The 19,599-nt window shown below is 41.7% G+C and overlaps 2 protein-coding genes across 2 annotated transcripts in view; both read left to right on the top strand.

The window, feature by feature from the left end:
• Positions 1-942: 942 nt before the first annotated feature.
• Positions 943-18,993, top strand: EPHX4 (epoxide hydrolase 4). Its single transcript, XM_051802927.1, has 7 exons — positions 943-1,185; positions 4,027-4,112; positions 7,520-7,677; positions 9,703-9,831; positions 11,935-12,038; positions 13,078-13,226; positions 17,221-18,993. Exons 1-7 carry the CDS (start codon positions 943-945, stop codon positions 17,453-17,455), a joined length of 1,104 nt encoding a protein of 367 aa, XP_051658887.1. The 3' UTR covers positions 17,456-18,993.
• A 162-nt stretch (positions 18,994-19,155) lies between these two features.
• BTBD8 (BTB domain containing 8) overlaps positions 19,156-19,599 on the top strand; it is a 40,186-nt gene continuing 39,742 nt past the window's right edge. Inside the window, exon 1 of the mRNA XM_051802013.1 lies at positions 19,156-19,555. Within this exon, the coding sequence (XP_051657973.1) occupies positions 19,437-19,555 (119 nt within the window). The 5' untranslated portion in view covers positions 19,156-19,436. The remainder of the gene's footprint in view (positions 19,556-19,599) is intronic.

The following is a 19,599-nucleotide window of genomic DNA, read 5'->3' on the forward strand; positions in this document are numbered from 1 at the left end:
CAGTAGGTTAATACCAGATAGACTGGAGCCTTTCTTCTTACCCTGGCATCTGTGGCCTCGTATGTGACTGTGACTACTTTGCTTGCACTTGTAGTGATTTACAACTAATGGACAGGCATAGGATTGTTCAGTTTCTAAAATCAGCCTTGAGGGGTTGAGATCTCAGTACAGAATGTCACATTTAAAAAATTATATAAATTTTGGTGCTGGAACCCAAAATTCATATATTTTTAAGAAATATTCATTAGTAATAGCATATAATAACTAAAATTGTAATACATTTACAAAATCACCTTTAAATGGGTATAGTAGTGAGGCAGAAGTGAAAGAATGTAGTCTTGAAACACACTACAGTGGAAGGGCACAGCCCCACACTTACACCTGTCCACCTCTGGCACGTAAATAAGGTACGGACAGTCAAGGACGTGTTCGGAGCGTGCAGCGCGATCGCCGCCGGGCCCGGGGCAGGCCGGGTGGCGGGGCTGGCCCGCCGGTCCCGGCCGCGCTGCTCCCAGTGACATTCCGAGCGCGTCCCGGTGTCTGGCGGCTCTGGCGGAGCGCGCAGGTGACACAGCCGCGCCCCGCCGCCCCAGAGACGGCTTCTCCCCGTTTCACCGAGAAATACTCGGGGAGCAGAGCCCCCCGTGGCCGAGCCCTCCGCAGTCGGGCGCGCCCTCGGCCGCAGCGCCGCCGCTCCCGAGACGCCGCCCGGGGTCCGGCGAGCCAGGGCCGTGCAGCCGGGCGGGGCGGGCGGCCGGCGCTGTGTCCGTGCCGTGTCCGTGCCGTGTCCGTGCCGTGCCCGCCGGCGGCGCGGGGCGAGGGCCGCGGGGCGGGCGCGCCTCCGCCGCCGCTCCCGGTGCCTCCGCTCGGGCGGCTCCTGGCGGCGGCGGCGGCGGCGCTCGAGCCCCTCCCGGCCGGCGGGTTCGGCGGCGGCGGGGCCCGATGGCGAGACCCGGCGCTGCGTGCCCGCTGCCCGCCCGCCGGGTGATGGTGGCCGCCCGGGCACTGCTCTTCTGGGCGCTGGTGTACAGCTACTGCGGGGTGTGCGCCTGCATCGCCGGGCTGCGGCTGCTCTGGAGCATCGGCCGGCGGCCGGGTGAGACCTTCCGCTGGGTGGTGCGGGAGAACCCCCCTGCCTGCCTCAACGACCCCTCCCTGGGCACACACTGCTACGTCCGCATCAAGGTGAGGGCGCGGGCGGGGGGCGCGGGGCGCGGGCCCCGCTGTGCGCGCTGCACCCCCGCGTTGTGCATGGCACCCCCTGGGCATGGCACCCCCTGGGCATGGCACCACTGCCGCCCTGCTGTGCGTGGAGTGTGCTGTGCATGACACCCCCGCCCTCCCTGCTGTGTGTGGGGTGCGCTGTGCATGGTACCTCTGCCTGCCCTGCCGTTCGCGGGGTGCTCTGTGCATGGCAGCCCCTGTGCGTGGCACCCCTGCCCGCCCTGCCGTGCCTGCTCGCCCACCTGCGCTCACACCGCGCCTTCCCGCGCTGCCCCCGGAGCGGTGCCGTGCCCGCCGCGCTCGATGAGGGGCTTCAGGCCGGGCCCGGTCCGTCCGCCCCGGGGGGAAGCGATGCCCGTCCGGGGTGCGGAGCCCCCTGGGTGGGCGGGTGAGGGGCTCGCCCGCCCTGGGTCTCCCGCACCCCGCCGCTCCCCGCGCCGCCTCTGCGCTCGCTGGGATTTGCTGTTTGGCCAGCCGCGCAGCAGAGTCGCAGGGAAAAACACAGAGTAAGAAACTAAGCGCTGTCCCTCAGGTTGTACAGTTAAAGCCACCACAGTTAATTTGGGTGCTTGTCTCAGGTCTCTACCTGCGATTTGCTCCTTTAAGAAATGTTCTAAATGAAGTTGTATTATCTAGATTTCTTTTGCAGCTATAGGTGAGCAAAGAATGCACAGCAAATTTTGTCAAGTGCTATTTTTAATACCCTGTTCTCAGGGTTCTGTGCAGATGGTTTCATGCCAGGCAGTACTAATATAAATCATTGAGCCTCATTTTCTTATGATTTGCTTGTCATTTTTTGCTAGCAGTGTGGACTTTTTTACTTGTATGACATTCTTTTTTTCTTGTAGCACAGAGCAGTAAATTAATGGGCTGCTGGGGAAGTGAGAGGGGTGTGACAGTAGTAGAAGAGCATTTGGGGGTAAATCAAATTGCTGTCAATATGACAGTCGATCACTCATTTCAGGAAATAAGAAACTCTTGCTCTTGGATAACAGTCTTGGATAACAGCAGGCTAATGGGTTTTTTTTCCAAACACACATATCCTACAGATCTGATCAGATTTCAACAAAACAAAGAAAACAGTCCATTTCAGAAAAGATGGCAACATCCTATGTCTGTTTTGGGGGTGGAAAAATGGGGACAGAAAGCAGCAACTGAAAAGGTTAGATGGTTAGAGTTCGGGGGATGTAACATTTAAACTGCTGCTGTGTGAGTGGTGATTGAATTTGTATGAGTAAAGGGGATGTCCTTAAAAGCAACAAATAGATTAAAATAACAGCATTGAGGGTAAATCCCTAGAGGACACTAACTGAAAGAAGCAGCATGGAGGAGCGATTGCCCACTACTCATTAAACTGAGAAGAGAAACTGTGGAAGGAAATTGAGAAACTTCTACTTTTTTAAATGTAAAAGGATCAAAGGCAGAGTGATCTGGAGAACTGTACAGATGATGTAATGGTCCTAAAATTTGCTAGGAATTTATTTTACCTCTAAGGACTTCAAGTTCATTGGCATCCCAGAGGTGAAATATCAGTGTCATTTGGGGCAAAACTGAGCAAAAGTCCCTGTTATATACATAGCAAGTATAAAAAATCCAAATAGTTCTCTCTTTGGAGCCCTTTTGAGAATCAGGATGTAAGTTAATTGTTTTGTAGCTGGTTAGTAACTTATCAGTGCTAAGATATCTCAGAACATTTGAAGCATCTTTGGCAATAAAACCTTTTTGTATGCATTTGTGATCCTTGCCCTGATATTAGCTCTTGATGTGCTGCAAAAGGCATGGGATTTTTCTTTCCTTTTTGAAATAGCAGAAACAGTGCAGGCACTGACATTCATTCAGGAGCTGTACAACCTTTCTTCCTGCCATTTCCTTCATGTGACTTCTAACAGTATTTTGTAAGCTAACTCCCAATTTCTGTATCTACTTCTGTGTCAGAATTCAGTAAAAACTCTGGGTCATAATCTCAGTTTGTTTAAATTCTACTGGATTTGACCTTGAGTCAGTGTAAGCTTGTGTACATCTATTCACTTCAATAGCATTCCAGTGTTCAGCCTCTGCAATAAGTAACTTGTCTGCTTGTAATTCTCATAAGACCCATTTTCTTAAAAGGTGCATCAAAACCAGTGACTACAGACAGTGCAGAAAGAACATCATAACATTAAGGCTTAATTTTCTGGAGTGAGTCTGAAACCTTGAATAGTAAAAACTAGCAAAAACTACTTGCTTTCTAGTTACTTAATTTTGATTGCTTTTTGTTCTGAAGAATCCATGCAGTCCTTTATCATGCCAGAATGCAATGTGATGGTTTTAAATAGTTGCATAACCTTACAAGCTAACTGAAAGATCGAAAGTGCATTTAAAGTATACTGAGTCTTGAAGTCTTTCTGTAAAGCACATGACTGGTGTCCACGTGAAAGCAAGGAGTTTGCTTCGACAGTAACCTGCATTTCCCAGTCAGGAAATTTCCCAGTCAGGAAATTTCCCAGTCAGGGCTGTGTCAGGAGCATTGTTGTGCTCATTGCTGGACCAGCTCACACTCACACAGCCTGGCAGGTACCACAGATAGTTCTCCCTGGGGAAAGCTGTGGTGGCGAGGGTGTGGGATACTCAGCATTGCCTGGGTGTAGCACATACTGGCTCTGAGAAGCACAGAAGGCTTCAGCATCAAAACTAATAATTTGATTTTTTTCAGCTGCAATATATTGTTTCTTAGAATATTGTCTGAAACCATCATCATTCTCAAATCCCAGAATAGCAGTTTTATGCAGCAATAAAAGCACACTTCTTTTTCTCTCATTTTAGGATTCAGGGTTACGATTCCACTATGTGGCTGCTGGAGAAAGGGGTAAACCACTGATGCTGCTACTTCATGGCTTTCCAGAATTCTGGTAAAACTCCCTACATGCTTTTCTTATATAAAAGAGGCTGCATAAGATACCCAAGAGCGAATATCTCAACCTAAATATCCCCAGTGTGATCCATTATATATGTTTATGAGTACTAACTAATGGCATGAAGTTTTAGTAGGCAATAAACCGCGGAAACATTTTTTTAACTACAGCATCCACAAAAAATTCCTGCAGACTAACACAAACCAACCATCTTTTTTGCATTTTCAATTCACTTTTCCCCAGGTATGTACCCTTTTCTTCAAACTTTGGGGAGGAACTGCTCATTTTTAACAAATTTCCTCTTTGGATAGCACTTGTACTATATGGATAAACTTATGAATTATTGCAGAGGGTATTAAAATAAGGATAAGCAATATGGATTGCTCCATTTATTAAAAATACTATACCTTAATTTTTAACTGAGGAAGGTGAAGAATAACTATGAGTTCTATAGGCTATTGTGCAGCCTAATTTCAGAATGCTACTCAGGGAAAAAGATTCTATTATTAGTTCATCACAAGATGAATGATGAATCAAACACAATCCTAAATGTTTGTTTATAACAGTGAAAAGCAGTCATGTGTCTAATGATTTAACCAAAGGCTATCATTGTCAGGTTTAACTAGTGAAGCACAGAACTTGCTACCAAAAAACCAAGAAGGGAATAAAGGAAGTGCTAATGCCAGTAGTTCAGCAAGTTAAACGATCCTTTTTCCTTCCTAAACTCAGGTATGGAGCTAGGGTCCACTGTTGCAACTGTCATCTTTCAATTTGGACTAAGGTCATACCATGACAAACTGACCCAGGTGAAACAAAAGTCAGTTCTCTTCCCTTAGCAGCAATTTCCCATAGATACTAATAGCCTTGAGGATGATGGTAAAGAGTCATGTTTATGTTAAGGTAAATTTTTAAAGAAGTAGATTGTTCTAATAGTAAATTGCTATCTAAAATTATTAAAACTGCAAACTTTGATTGAAAGGACTGTTAGATGGAGCAGTGCATATTCTATGCAAACATTATGCATACCTTGCATAAAGCATATTCTAACACAGGCAATGAGAGTGCAGTTGATTTCCCCTACAGGGGGAATGGAAAAATTAGCAGTTTACATACATATTCTACTGAGATCAAGTATATTACTTTTAAAAAGCAGATAGCCATTCTTACAGTTTAGAATGGTGAGTCATGCTATAAGTGATGGCTAATATATTATATTATCTGACCATTCAAAAATTATGAATAAAAAACCTGTTATACAGGTCACTGGGACCATCAGTAGCATAGTTCATATCACTGTTTTTAAAAAGAAGACTACATGCTATGCTAATAGTCTGTAAAACAGTTATGCTACAAATACTCAGGTTGGGTTGTTCATTCAATCAGCAAAGATTTTTTTATGCAGGAATAGTGACTGTTCTGAGAGTACAAGATAAAATAACCACAGTTTAAGAGAGATTTAAAGCAGCATCAAATTTGTACTGTTTGTCTAGGAAAATAAAAAGGATATGATCCACAGTCAGAGTTCTTAATTGTAACAAATCCTCTGCCTTCAAATGTCTCAAGGTTATAAATAGGACAAATATAACCAAACAATACTGACCTTAGTGAGTGATAGAGAATGTCTGAACATGAAAGATCACTTAAGAATATAATGTACCAGAACCACTAAGTGCTTTAGATGCATAAGAACTTGAAAATCAATACCAATGTTGTGGAAAGACAATAATAAAATATTTGAAATTGGGCATAATGTGTTGAGACAGCTGGGTACCTATAAGATTTGTGTGTGAGCTGCTAAATTTTGTACAACTCGCCTTTCAGAGAGAAAGGGATCAAAAAGTCTCAAAATAGTTTCTATGATTGAACCTTATGAACATAGAAGCATTCGCAACATTTCCAAATTCTCTTTACAAAGCAGTTGTCCAATAGTTACATATCATATGTGGTAAAAGGATTTCTTCAAATATAAAACCTACCCATTTGGTAGGTCAGACATTTGGTGACTGATGGACTGTTGTGAAAACAGAAGATGAGGACAGCTCATAGACATCTTCTGAAAACAAAAATAGTTAATTTATTTATTTATGGGACTGGTTCTTTCTTCTTACTGAAGTACATAGAAAAGCTGCAACAGTTACCATGGCAAATTCGGCTTCCAAGTCGTTATATAATGCCTTTAAAAGATTCATTCCTGGAGATCTCAGCTAAACCTTATCTTTGCATTATATGGCACTGAAATGAAAATGTTTGACTGTTTTGATTATATGAATACAGATTTATTACTTAATATTACTAATAGGCTGAAGGTAAAGATCAAGTAGGAGAGCCAATGGTCTGATATAAACACTATTTGGATTAAGGTAGAATTCTGTGCATCACTGCTACAACCACTGATGATCCAAATATTATATATCCTTTATCTGAGACTGTTGAAACAAGCAGAAATAAAAGCTACCACAGCGGGATACAGCCACTATTAAATATGCTGAGAAGGATTCATGTATCTCTCTATTATAGTGTAATATAAGGCCATGTGTGTCTTGGTACTAGCTATTCTGAAATTTATCTGGTTTCAGTAACAGCTGAAGGGCAAATAGTTCTTGCAGGATGAGACCCACCATTTTCTTGTTATTTTTGCTTCATAACACACATATAATCACTACATACTTTTACAGAATGAGGAATAGCCCAGGCCTTTGCCCAAGTTCTTAATTTTGTATGTCTTTTGATGTGTGTAATGTTATCACTCTTTTCCATAGAAGCACAAGGAATGAAATATTTTGTATACCACCAACACATTGAGACAGCTTGTTCTGGAACAGTTCTGGTAGTAAAGACACACAGATGAAATATAAATCCCACAAACTTTACCAAATTCATTTGTTATTAATTTCTTTCTTTCTTTGGGTTATTTAGTGTATGAATTATCCGGCATTGTTTTTCTGAATAAAAAAAAAATCAACCATGCCTTGAGGCATGTTTCCCTGCTCCATCAAAATGTGTGTGTCAGTAAGTCAGGGAGAAGAGACAGCTTTTCAGACCTTACGTTTTGTTGATACTGTGGCTCCAAGGATAACACAGAATAGCCCTCTCTGTGCTCTGGTTTATGCCTCCTTCCTTTGCTGCAAAGGGACTGTACCAGACTCCAGGAATTGTAAAACACCCCAGCTCTGGCCAGGCCCCCTTTCTGGCAGCTGCACTTCCTTACTGGCAAATTCAAGAAGGGAACAGAAAACTACTGCAGCCACAAAGGACCATCAGCGTAGCACAGAAAGGAAAGGGAATCTCATTGCAAAGAAAGCCATGCTAATTTACCCTCAGTTATTTGGGTGCAAAAGCATTGAGTGCATTTTGATATCATACTGCTTGACCTTATAACTCCAACTTTTTTTCCTCTTTGTTAGGTATTCCTGGCGCCATCAATTGCGGGAATTTAAAAGTGAATATCGAGTGGTGGCCCTGGATTTGAGAGGTTATGGAGAAACAGATGCTCCTTCTCACAAAGAAAGTTACAAGTTAGATTGCCTGATAGCAGATATAAAGGACATTTTGGAATCTCTAGGTGCGTTACTAGAAGACAACCTACTTGACTCATAGATGACTTGATTTTCTAGCAAGAAAAACCCATAAAGATCCAGAACTGTTTTTTCTTAAACGGCAGTCTTTTTAATATATACACATCACAGATACATATAGGTATAAATCTAAGGATACTCATATTTTATGGATTATTATAAATGAAAAAGGGTTGTTTTCTAATTATGATCTGTATCTCAGTATAAACAACAGGTAAAGATGATTTTTCCATCATGAGTTTAAAAAAAAAATCTTTCCTATGTGCTATGAAATTCAGCAGTACAAACCTCTGGTCTTTATCCCTAAGAAAGTCTTTGCTCCTGGCATTTAGAGGATAATGTTTTGAATTAGCACTTCCAGAAAAAGAATTTAAATCAGGTGACATTTTTCTTGCACAAACAAGACAGAGTAAATATTGTGGGCTTTATAGAAATGATGAGAGTACATCTGCTGTATTAAAAAAAAACCAAAAAACTCTCCCAAAATACTACTCCTGCACAGTAGTCAGTTCTCCAGAGCTGAATCGCTCTGTCTTACACAACAGAGAGAAGAGAAGAACAGAAGGGAGAACAAGGGACATGCAAATACCCAGTGTAATGGTCTAGAGCCAAAGTGAGCCTGCAAAATTTGCCCCTCCAGTTCAGTTTGAAGTGTCGCTGTTTGGGCGATAAATTGTAACACCTGGTGAAGGGTATTTCCTACCAATAGCAACACAAGGGGTTAGATTGTCATTCTCTGAGTCATTTTAATTCCCTGGATACCCCAGTGATGGTGAAATCACTTACTTCATTTCATATGAAGAAATAGTAAAGCAGTGATTCCAGTTCTGAGGTTTGAATTTAGAATTTGCTTTGCTTGTGATGTTTGAGCATTATCAAAAGATTGGGCAGGCAGTCCCCACACTGTGTTTACATTTTCCAGCCTTTGCTGGTTTTGTTAATCTCCACAGTAATGCCGTAGTTATGCTTGAGAAGTGCTCTCAGCATAATTCAATTTCATAGGGATTTTAAATTTTTTTGATAAAGTATTTCAGAGGCTTGTTATCTTTGTTCTAACCCTAAGTTAAATTCTTTTGGAGAACTTGATTATATCAAAAGTGCTCAAAAAAGGTTTATATTCAAGAGGGTTTATAAGGTGCTTTGACAACTCTGTCCAAATTTTATGTCAGAATTCTAGAAATCTTGGCTTTTATATGTTTCATTTGCAGTGTATGTGCTCAGTGTTCCAATCCTCAGTGAGGAGGGTGGTGGTATCTGACACTACAGTGTGTGTTCCAGCAGTGCTTAAAGAAGGAATAGTTAGACTTTCAAAAATTCGGTCGTTATCCCACATGACCCTTTTATTGCTGTTAAATACCATTTTTGTTGATGGAAGAATAAGTATGTGAATGTCAACAACTTTAAAAATTGCCAACACAACAGCTTATGGAGAAAAGCTGTGGGCCTACTAAGTACATATATAGGTGTGCATATATATGCTGTGTATATGGCTATGAAGAATAATGCCCACTTTTTGCATAATGGTGGTGTTGAGTGCTTAGATAACCACCCATATTCAGAGAAATTCATGAGGATTAGTTTTGTTCAGGAGGGGCTTAGCAGATCGCTCCATCTTTTTGTCTGCAGTTTCAAACTCCAAACTCTCTAAACATGACAAATGTACATGCATTATAATGACTGCAATTGAACTGTCTGTCTGACCCTGTACTGGCCAAGATGTAAACTGGCTGGCAGTCTGGATACTGAGTGACTTTAGGTTGACATGGAGGTAGTACAGTTAAAGTTTAATGAAATCCAATTAAACAATTTTAAATATTTGTACATTTTTAAAGTATACCAGTGGACTATTTTTTCTGACCAGTAGTAATGGAAGCAGGGCAGTACTGAAGTTACATTAATAAATGTGCTGAACCACCTATTTTGTGCAATAATGAAATCATTATTGTATGTGATAATTTCTATGGATACTAATTCCATTGAAATAAAAGCATGTATCTGTGTTTATGTGGTAGGATACAACAAGTGTGTGTTGATTGGCCATGACTGGGGAGGAATGATCGCTTGGTTAGTGGCTATTTGTTACCCTGAAATGGTGACTAAGCTCATTGTGGTAAATTTCCCTCATCCTTCTGTATTTACAGGTGAGTTTTACAGTAGTCTTTGTTAATTCAAAGTATCTGCACTTCCACTACGATTATGTTTGCTTTGAGAACCAACTACCTGCCCTGTTAGATGTTCAGTAGATAAGCTGCCAGTACTCCATGCTTCTCACAATCTGGGCTGTATTTTATGAAGTATCATTTTATAATGTATTTTATCGAGTATCTGACTTTTGGAAATAAATTTATTGTAGGAAGTTGGGAGTGCTTGCAACAAAATTTACTGACTGTTTTAGTAAACCTTGAAGGTCCACAAACATAATTTTCGAACACATGAATCTGTTTTGTTCCGCTTTGGCAGGATAAAATTCCCTGAAGAGAGGGGTGTGTATTGTATTACACTTTGGTTAAGGCCTCACTGCACTATTAAATCTGCATAAACCAGCCTTTGTATAAATGTGACTCAGACATTAGCATTAAATCCCAATTTAGATGACAAGCAATAATTTATGATCTGGTACAATATTCATCAAAAGACAACAGCCTTCCAGGCTACTTACTAGATGCTACTATACTAGTACTAGTACTAGTACTCTTACTAGATGTACTAGTACTGAGCTGAAACAAGGACTGAGGTGCACTAGCAGAATTTGTTGTGTGATAGACTTTGTCTACTACCCAGAATTACAAAACATTTCATAGGGATTATAACAACATTCCATAATGAAAATGAAAGTAGTATCTCCCTAATTTCAATTTTTTCAATTGCTGGCCTTACCCATTTCCATTTAACAAATCACCTCATTTCCCTAGAAATAGCTAAGAATATTCAGCGCAGCTTTAATTTTCATTTCAGTTGAATATAAATAAACCTTACACCACTGTAGAATCAGAACCATCCACATATGTTGTTCTCACAGTGTTTTTGGGCACCTTTCTAAGATACTAAAGAACATTTTGTCAGGTAGTAAAGCCACACTTACCCCAGGAGAGGTCTGTTCATCACATGAGGAAGTAGGAGCTTTTTGCAGTATTTTCTCTGACAGCAGGAGCCAGGCTGTGGAGACAATTACATTTTATTACAGTATTTGTTTGCATATTTGTTGAAGTACAAAATCTGCTCTGTAGCTTGATAAATTCTCCCTAGATCAAATTTGTTCTACTGTGGGTTAAATGAAAATATACAGTTTATAAATAGTGGAGAAAAGTAAAGTTAGCAGTGATGGTCTAGCAAGGAAAAATATAATGGGTAAGGCAATTTAAGAACATGTAAGATATGAACATTTAGAAGATAGCTGACACTTCAATTTACATTGGTTTAAACCCCATTTTTATTCATTGTCAGAATTAATATTTCAGAGATACCTCCTGTGTTGGGAATGCAGTTTTACCTTCCTGAATTTGCACCTGTAAAGAATAAGTTCTAGAATTCCTAGTACCCATACACATTGGGTGCTTGCTTTGAGGAAGTTAGATATTTGAATGTCAGTGTTGGCTCTTGCAACTCACTGAAGATATAAATTTACAATTTTTAAAAAAGAGTTAATGCATGCCTGTATCATTTTCTTTTGTTATATATGCTCCAGTATCTTTTTAAATTACTTTAAAAAATCTTTAAAAAGTGACTCTATATAACCTTGATTACGGTCCTTGAAATTGCCAAGTAGACAACTGCTAGAAAAAATCTGTACTTCTGTGAACAAGAGTGATGCAGTCTTTAGAATGTCAGTGGATCACCATCTACAGATTTCTGTGCATCACATCATTGACGAGAGAAATACCGAAATATTTTTATTTATGCCCTTTATTCCACATCTGTGAAAAAAATGCTTTGGACTAGCTACACACATAGATCTCTAAGTGAAAACCTATAATTCGATTAAACTCCCCAATGCTGCTGTCCTCACTTAATCTTTGGCAAACTTTTGTTTTGCTGGCTGTTTATATTAACATTTACAAAAGAACTATGTTTTAATGGCCACACCATATATTTACTCCTGAAACAATAATCATCTTTTGTCACATAGCATGCTTTAATGTAATATTTTTAAAACATTCCTTTAAGTTTAAAAAATAGTAATATTAACAGTAATTTTGTTTGAGTCATCAGTTTTCATTTTTAATTCATGGGCATTTTTGTTTCAGAATACATTCTACGACATCCATCACAATTGATTAAATCTGGTTACTACTTCTTTTTCCAAATGCCATGGTTTCCTGAATTCATGTTTACTCTAAATGATTTCAAGGTGAGCAAAATGAATGCTCTTGTTTATATATTTAACAGTGAGTAATAGAATTGCCACCTACATTGATCCCTTCTGATGTAGTTCTAATTACAGGAAAAAATATGGAGCTTTCTGATTTTTCTTCTTAAGCTTTACATAAAGTAGGGTATAAGTACATAGAGTTACTGAGATTAACTCTTGCACTTCTGGGAGGTGTTCAGGCACATAGTTTTAACCTCCAGCACTGCAGTGCATTACTCCACCTAGAGAGTCAGCTGGTTTTACTTGTGCCCATAACACTGGGACATAGTTGGTGCCTGTGGAACTCCTGCTGACTTATCTGAAGCTCCCATGGGCAGTGGGACATTCTCTTACCTCTTAGAGCCTGCTGCAGGGCAGGTAGACTGGGAGTCTGGCCATCACATTCAGCCAGGTGATTAATTCTGCCTGAGGAACCAAGGCCAGCACTTTGTGTAACCTTAAAAACCAAGTGCAAGCACATAGAAAGGGACAAAGTAGCTGCAGACATATGCCTCCTACATGCAAACAGCCCAGTGCAGAGCTCCCAGTGCTGCATGCACACAGGGCACAGCCAGCTGGGGAGGTCATGAATCATCCTCCCTCCAGCCCTGTCACCTACTGGGGTCCATCCCAAAAAAAAAAGTATGTGCCTGCGCTTGCCTTTGCCTTTCATAGGTGGCAGGTCAGGATGCAGAATTCAGTAACTGGGTAGGGTAATATTGGCATTTGTCTGTACTTGATTATTCTGAAGTAAGTTACACTAGAAATAAGTTAACCATGTGCTTTACACATAGCTCTCTAAAAAAACATTTGAACCCTTTGTTGTATGTTCTCTCCCCCTGTTCAGTCACAGAAGGGAGTGATAGAGTGGCTTTGGTGGGTACCTGGCATCCAGCCGGGGTCAACCCACTACAACTCTGAACATAAACAAATTTATAAATATGTATAAGTAGATTTTAGAAAGATATGTCCTGTTGAAGGAGAGAAAACACATTTTCTAGCTATCTTAGGTAATAGCTTTTTATTCTTCCTTTTGTAGGTTCTGAAAAGTTTATTTACCAGCCAGGCCACTGGAATTGGAAGGAAAGGCTGCAGATTAACAGCAGAAGATATCGAAGCTTATCTGTATGTCTTTTCACAACCTGGAGCACTAACAGGACCCATTAACCATTACAGGACTATTTTCAGGTCAGTATAGCGTTCTCAAACAGAGGAAAATATTTCTGAGAGTCCCCTGGAGCCCAAAACTGTTACTGCGGCTCCTGCCGCGGAGGCAGAGGGGGAGAACGGCAGCTTTGTTTCCGAAGCCTCCCCAGGTGCCGGGTGCAGGCACGGTAAGGCAGGTGAGGCCTCATGTGTTCTGTGTGGTGTCCATACAAAACAGCAAAACAACCAGAGTGCAGATAAGGAAAATTTTTGTTTCAAAATCTAATAAAGCGAAGGCCCTCCCTCATACACAGCACCCATGGTAATTCCATAAATCTATCTCTAAATAACACTTAAAAATTACCATCAATTAATTGTTTGCATTACAATTCATATTAAGTAATCATAATATCTATCAAGAGCTTACTATTAGATAATACTACTAGATAATACGGCATCCAAGTACGTGACCCTCACTTGTAACTTTACAAAACTATGTCTGACACCCCCTTTTTACCTACCAAAAACATGGCCAGAAGGGCTTTAACTCTGTATACTCTACTTATAGAGCTAACTTGAAGGACTGTATCAAGAAGAGTGGCATTGAACTTGTTTTTCCTTTACTGTCCAGTCTTCAGCAGTGATAAACGTCCTGCATGCTTCTCTAGCACAAGACCAACTTCCCAATATTCTTTAAAATGACCATTCCCTTCTTTCCCTAAACTCAGGTAGTAGATGTTTGAGGTAGATTAACTTTTCATTTCCCCTGATGCAAATTTAGTACCACCTTTATTGCTTTCTGTGCCATCCATGCTGTCACACTGTCAGGAGAGCAATCAGCAGGGAAATACTGCGAGGAAAACAAGGATCCGAGCTAGTTGCTGTCTTGTACAGGCTAAGAGACAAAACTGGAAGGAGAAAGTGGAAAGACAACACCAAGCATGGATGACAGTGGGCAATAAATGAGATGGCCCTGCTGGAAACAGCACACTTAGTTAAAGCTACGCAGAGAGCAGTCGATGACATCAGCTGGGCTGTCCAAGGGCGCTGGAGCTGTGTGGCTGCACAGCCGCTCCCGGCCCGGCAGCTGCTCTGCAGGAGCCCCGGGGAAGGGCTAACGAGGAGCTGGAGAGGCGAGAGCGCCCGGAGCCCTGTTGGTTACGTTGGGCACAGCACCTCGCATCACTGAGCGTGCACATTAACCAGATGCTCCTCTGACAGCAACAGTGACATGCCTGTGATAGCTGAATGGCTGTGGGACTCAGATGAAACAAATCTTTGATATGTTTAAACTATTTCAGGCCTTTTCAGGCTCAAAAAAAGTCTAGTATCAGTTATTAATCAGAAAGTATCTTCAGAGCTGTTAATTCCTCTGTGTTTTGTGTGTATGTTTGTGCAGTGTTCGCTTTATTTTTCTAATGAAAGTATACCTGTAAGGAATTCAGAGAATTTTATTTTAGCTGCTGTCAGCCACGACGCAGAAGGCTTTGGACTGGAAAGAAAAGATTAGTCTTCAGCTCATTCAGTTCTTGCCACCAATTCTGATGGTCACACTTTGTCACACCTTACAGGATGTGAATTCTTAAATACTAAAATTGTATTGAAATTTTCCCTTTCTCTCATATGAGTTGTTAAGCAGCACTTGGATGCTAATGACTTGTATTCACCACAACTCCCAGTGGGCTGGTACTGGTGACCTACATGTTAAAGGTTACCAACTCATTACTATCCATTTAGAGTTTCATTCTTCAGAGCTTGATTTTTCTGGAAAATTATTTCCAAATAGATGATTGAAATAACCTACTTTCATCCTTCACCAACACATCCTTTTATAAATAGCACAGCAGCCATTCCCTTCACTATACTTTAGATTCAAACACTTTGAGAATAAAAATCATAAAGCTTTTCTGTCATGCTTGGTTAAGAGAGACAGGTACAGAGCTTGAGCTTGAATTTCTTCTGATATGCTATATTTTTAGAAAATGGCATTAGTTCTCTTATAGCAGTTAAGAAGTACTTCACTATTTGTTTACAGAAAAGCTGTATAACAATGCTGTATGAAGGTTTGAGTCTGTTTTTCAAAGACTTTAACACTTAAGGAGTGGAACTTCTTTCTAAATGTGATATCCGTGTGTTAATTGTTATTAAAGGCAATTTCTAGAAATTTCAGGCATAATACAATTTCCCATATTCCAGACTGAAAAGACATACAGTGTAGCTCATAGGCAGTGAAAAATGACAGGTTGTTTATCTATGCAGCATGTGTAAAAAAGCCTGGTAGATTTTTTATCTAAGTAAGTCAGACTACAAGTCTTGCAAGGCACAAAATAGGAAACCCTACAGTAGTGAAAACACCACACTTAAATAGTGAAAAGATCCAGGATACTGGATTTTAAAGGTAAAAAGGTTAGTCTAAATGCACTGAATGAGATCATCAGATTATCAGTTTTTAAAACTGGTACTATGAATAAGCTATGGTTCAGTGGCTGAGGTCAGGGTGTTTGCAAAATGAGATTTAAATTTACTGGTAAAAAAGGAATTTTAAGAGTTTTCCTAATTCATCAATCAAAATGAAATTAAATTATCACTGAAAGTGATCTTTTATTAACATTTTTTGACATAATGTGTAAGTAGAAGAAGAACGTCTTCAAAGCCTCCACTTCTTTGTCTTATTTTAAACTAATGCAAGTCATCTTCTTTGTCTTTTCCTCTTTACAGAGCATAATCTCTTAACTAACTCCTAAGGTTAAAACTAGTACTTAAGTATGTCATAAAAGTTTGTACAGAAAATCTTTTTTATACATTACTGGTTTAAAATATTCCTATTTGTGCATTAATATAACGAAGATTTGTATCTGATCAGATGGAGTCTGTTTTGAATTGTCACAGTCTGTTACTATATGTGACTAAAATTAAGCAATTCAATCTTAGATAAATTTTTCAGCATCTCTGAAACAGATGTGCTGGAATAAATTTGGGTGGGTTAATGATGAAATAGCCTTTACTTTCTAGTTACTTGCATCTTTCTTAATACGTGTAATATGAGGTAATATTTATTAAATATTCAATTCTAAAAAATTGTATTTAAAAAATAATCTTTTTACTGAAAGTTTAAGTAGGTCATTGTGATAGTATCATGTTTATTATAATTTTACTTTCTAAGGGCTTTTCTTCAAAGTGTTCTTCAAATGTCTTATAATGTATTTATCCTTAAACACTTTCTAGTCGACAAAACTCTGGGTTGTGATGTTGCAGTTTTAGAGAGATTATGACTTCATGAAAAGTAAATCTTTAAGAAACAGTTTTCCTTCACTGCATGTAAAAGATGTAGGTATGTAAGTCCTAGGCCTTCAAAAAACACTGTGGTGCTTTATAAAGGGAACTCTGAAGTATTTTGAATGTTGCATGAATTTCATAAAGTGAATGTAACCGAATGCAGTTCAGCATTTCAGACATCAATGTTCTATAGAACATCTTATTTTACAAATATTTTTATTTTCAGCTGTACTCTATGATATTTAATTTTTAATAGGTCTGAAACACTCTAGCTGGTATCTTCCATAATATCCAGCAATGGCAGCCTGCCATTTGCTGGGCACATATTTTTCAGTAAGGTACTTTGGCTGGTGTGCAGTAAATAATGCAGGTTCGGAAACTTGCCATTTATCAACCAAGAGAAAGCAAGTGACCTACAAAATTCTGGCCATGTTGTTCCACATTCCCTTTTACAGAGGTCATGGGGCTCCTGACTTGTGCTGAAGCATCTTTCATGTTCCAAAAATGAGACCTCTGTTGCAATCAACTGCTGATTAGAGACCTGTTACAGTAAAAGTACCTTCTAACAATTTCACCATCCTTAAAACAATTAAAGAATTTTAAGTCACAGTGTTTTCTTGGTATTGTAGGCGATATCTTGAAACTTAGAAAGTCTGCAATGAGATTCACTGCATTGATTTCAAAAGCTATGTTGACTAAAACGTGTCATAATGATTTTTTGTTAAAATAAGACCTAACTAGGTGTGTTTTATTTTTAAAGCTGCCTACCTCTGCAGCACCACGAAGTCATCATGCCAACCCTGCTGTTATGGGGAGAAAGAGATGCATTTATGGAAGTTGAGATGGCAGAAATTACAAGGATTTATGTTAAAAATCATTTCAGATTAACTATTTTGTCTGAAGCCAGTCATTGGCTCCAGCAGGATCAACCTGACATAGTGAACAAGTTGATATGGACCTTTCTTAAGGAAGAGACAAAAAGAAAAAGAGAATGACTGTACATGTTTTAAGAGGTCTACGTAAAAGCTCTTCAGATTTAAAACCTAATTGTTATCAGGGCCATATTTCCAGCCTGCCTTCTATTTTGAGCTCTGTTAGAGAAAAGTGTTTTCATTGTACTGTATATTTGGACACTAATGTTACAGCTAAAAGAAGTGAATTTGAGAATATATGATACCAACATTGGTTTTACCTGTACACTTGTATTTTGCACATAAAAACACCTGCCTTAAGATACATATGTATTTGTACAGAAAGAAAATCATGGAAAGTTGCTTGGTTTTGTTTTTTCTCTTGCTTTACGGTTTTAATGTGTGGTGCCTTTTACAAATTTATAATGAAACAATGGAGTGGTGCCATACTGAAGAAAGTCACGAGTTTTCATTCTAGATTTGCCTGAATTTTTTTAATGTATTTTACCATTAAACAGTAACTAACTCTTTTTATCTATATTTTAGCATACTGAACGATTGAAAATTTTCTGGGGTACGTTTCTAGTCTTTAAGTGAATAATGATACGTATCTTGTTGTATTGTTGAATGCAGCTGCTTTGTGCAATGTGTTTTTCTTTCTTGACTAAAAAATGGGAAATCTGTACACTCAACATGTCTGAACAAGAAAAATGGAAAATTAAGATATAACATGTATCAAATCCACCTCTGTCTAATAAAATGCAACATACACAACTCTCTTTATCTGACTTCCTGTGGAGAGATTTCTTGCTGAAGCTTAGAACTGGGTTTGAATAGCTGAAGTGTCTGCCCAGTGTGCAGCCCGGACACCCATGCTATGATTGTTGTAGTTTCTTGAAAATAATGCCTCATTGTTGGCATTATCCTTCCTGTGTGAGGAACTACTGTTCTTGTCTCCAAGAACTGCTGCCCAGCCCATGTGTTTATAAGGACGAAGAGACACAGTCATTACGGAAACAGGGGGTAGAATTAACTTGCGTGTGATGGCAGGAGGGAAGAAAACTGGATGCTAACTAAAAAGGAAAAAGAAGCACAAAATATGAGTCTGCAGAATCGGTGAGTCACCTGCCTGTTGGGTTTCCAAAGCCTCTTCCCAGCTCGATGTGACCCTGCAAGGAAGGACCAAGCTGTGCTGTCTGCCCAGTGTCAGTTCGTGGCTGGCAACCTGCTCCCTCTCGGCCACTTCACCAAATCCCAGAGGAGTCTCCTCAGGATCACGACAGTGGTATCCATCTTGCCTCTTCCATCCTCGGTTGGTACTTGCCTTCAAGCCTTTTTCCCTGAGTATTTTCAGCACTTATCAACTTAAGATGGTTTCGTGCTTCTTCCACTCCCACTCTGAAGTTGGAAAGGTTCTCCCTTGCCTCAGGAGGGCGGCATAGAGAGACTTCTACCACCTGAGCAGCAGTTTATCTCTTTGGCAAGGCAGCCGCAGATGGGGAGTATGGATTTTCCTGCAGAGCACCAGCTGGCTGAGGGCGGCGGCCCGCGGGCTGCTGCCCCTTCCCCGCGGGCGGTGCAGGGGGACGGGGCGGGGGCGGCCCTCGAACCCCCGCTCCGTCAGGGCCGCTCCGCGCGCGGGAGGGGCGCGGCGGGGCCGGGCCGGCGGGGCGGGGCAGCGGCCGCCAGGGGGCGCTCTCCCGGCGGCAGCCGCGATCGGCCGGGCCGAAAGGCCCCGCCCCCGGGATGGAGGTCCCGCCCCCCGGCACGGACCCCCCGGCGGGGGCGGGGCCGGGCGCAGCGCCGCCGGCTCTGATTGGCGGGGGGCAGCGCTGGCCACGCCCCGCGCGCGGAGCGGGGAAGGCGCCGCGTCCCGCCCCGCGCGGCTCCCGCGGCTCCCGGCGCTGCTCCCGCTGCCCCGGCGGGAAGGCGGGCACGGCCCGCGGCCGCGAGCGCTGTCCCGGCTGTTTCCGTGAGTACGGCGGGCCGCCGCCAAGGGACCGGCTGGTCCCCGCCCCGCGCCTCTGTCGCCGCGCGGGGCGCGGAGCGGAGCGGCGGCCGGCACATGGCGCGGTGCGGCGGCGGCGGCGGCACAGCGCCGAAGGGCCCCAGCCCGGCGGCGGCGGCGGAGCGGCAGCGGCTGAAGGAGGCGCTGGCCGAGCAGCTCCGGCAGGACCTCGGCAGGTGGGCGCGGGGCGGTGGCCGAGGCGGGGGCGGCCCCGAGCGGG

This window comes from Manacus candei, unplaced genomic scaffold (genome assembly GCF_025592945.1).
Source record: "Manacus candei isolate 608988 ecotype Guabito, Panama unplaced genomic scaffold, ASM2559294v1 h1tg000005l, whole genome shotgun sequence".
Classification (NCBI taxonomy): Eukaryota; Metazoa; Chordata; class Aves; order Passeriformes; family Pipridae; genus Manacus; species Manacus candei.

Coding starts and splice junctions, on each gene's coding strand:
- EPHX4 (XM_051802927.1), top strand. CDS start 943: ATGGCGAGACCCGGCGCTGCGTGCCCGCTGCCCGCCCGCCGGGTGATG. Junction 7,678..9,702: donor GGACATTTTGGAATCTCTAG/GTGCGTTACTAG, acceptor TTTATGTGGTAG/GATACAACAAGTGTGTGTTG. Junction 12,039..13,077: donor TTACTCTAAATGATTTCAAG/GTGAGCAAAATG, acceptor TTCCTTTTGTAG/GTTCTGAAAAGTTTATTTAC.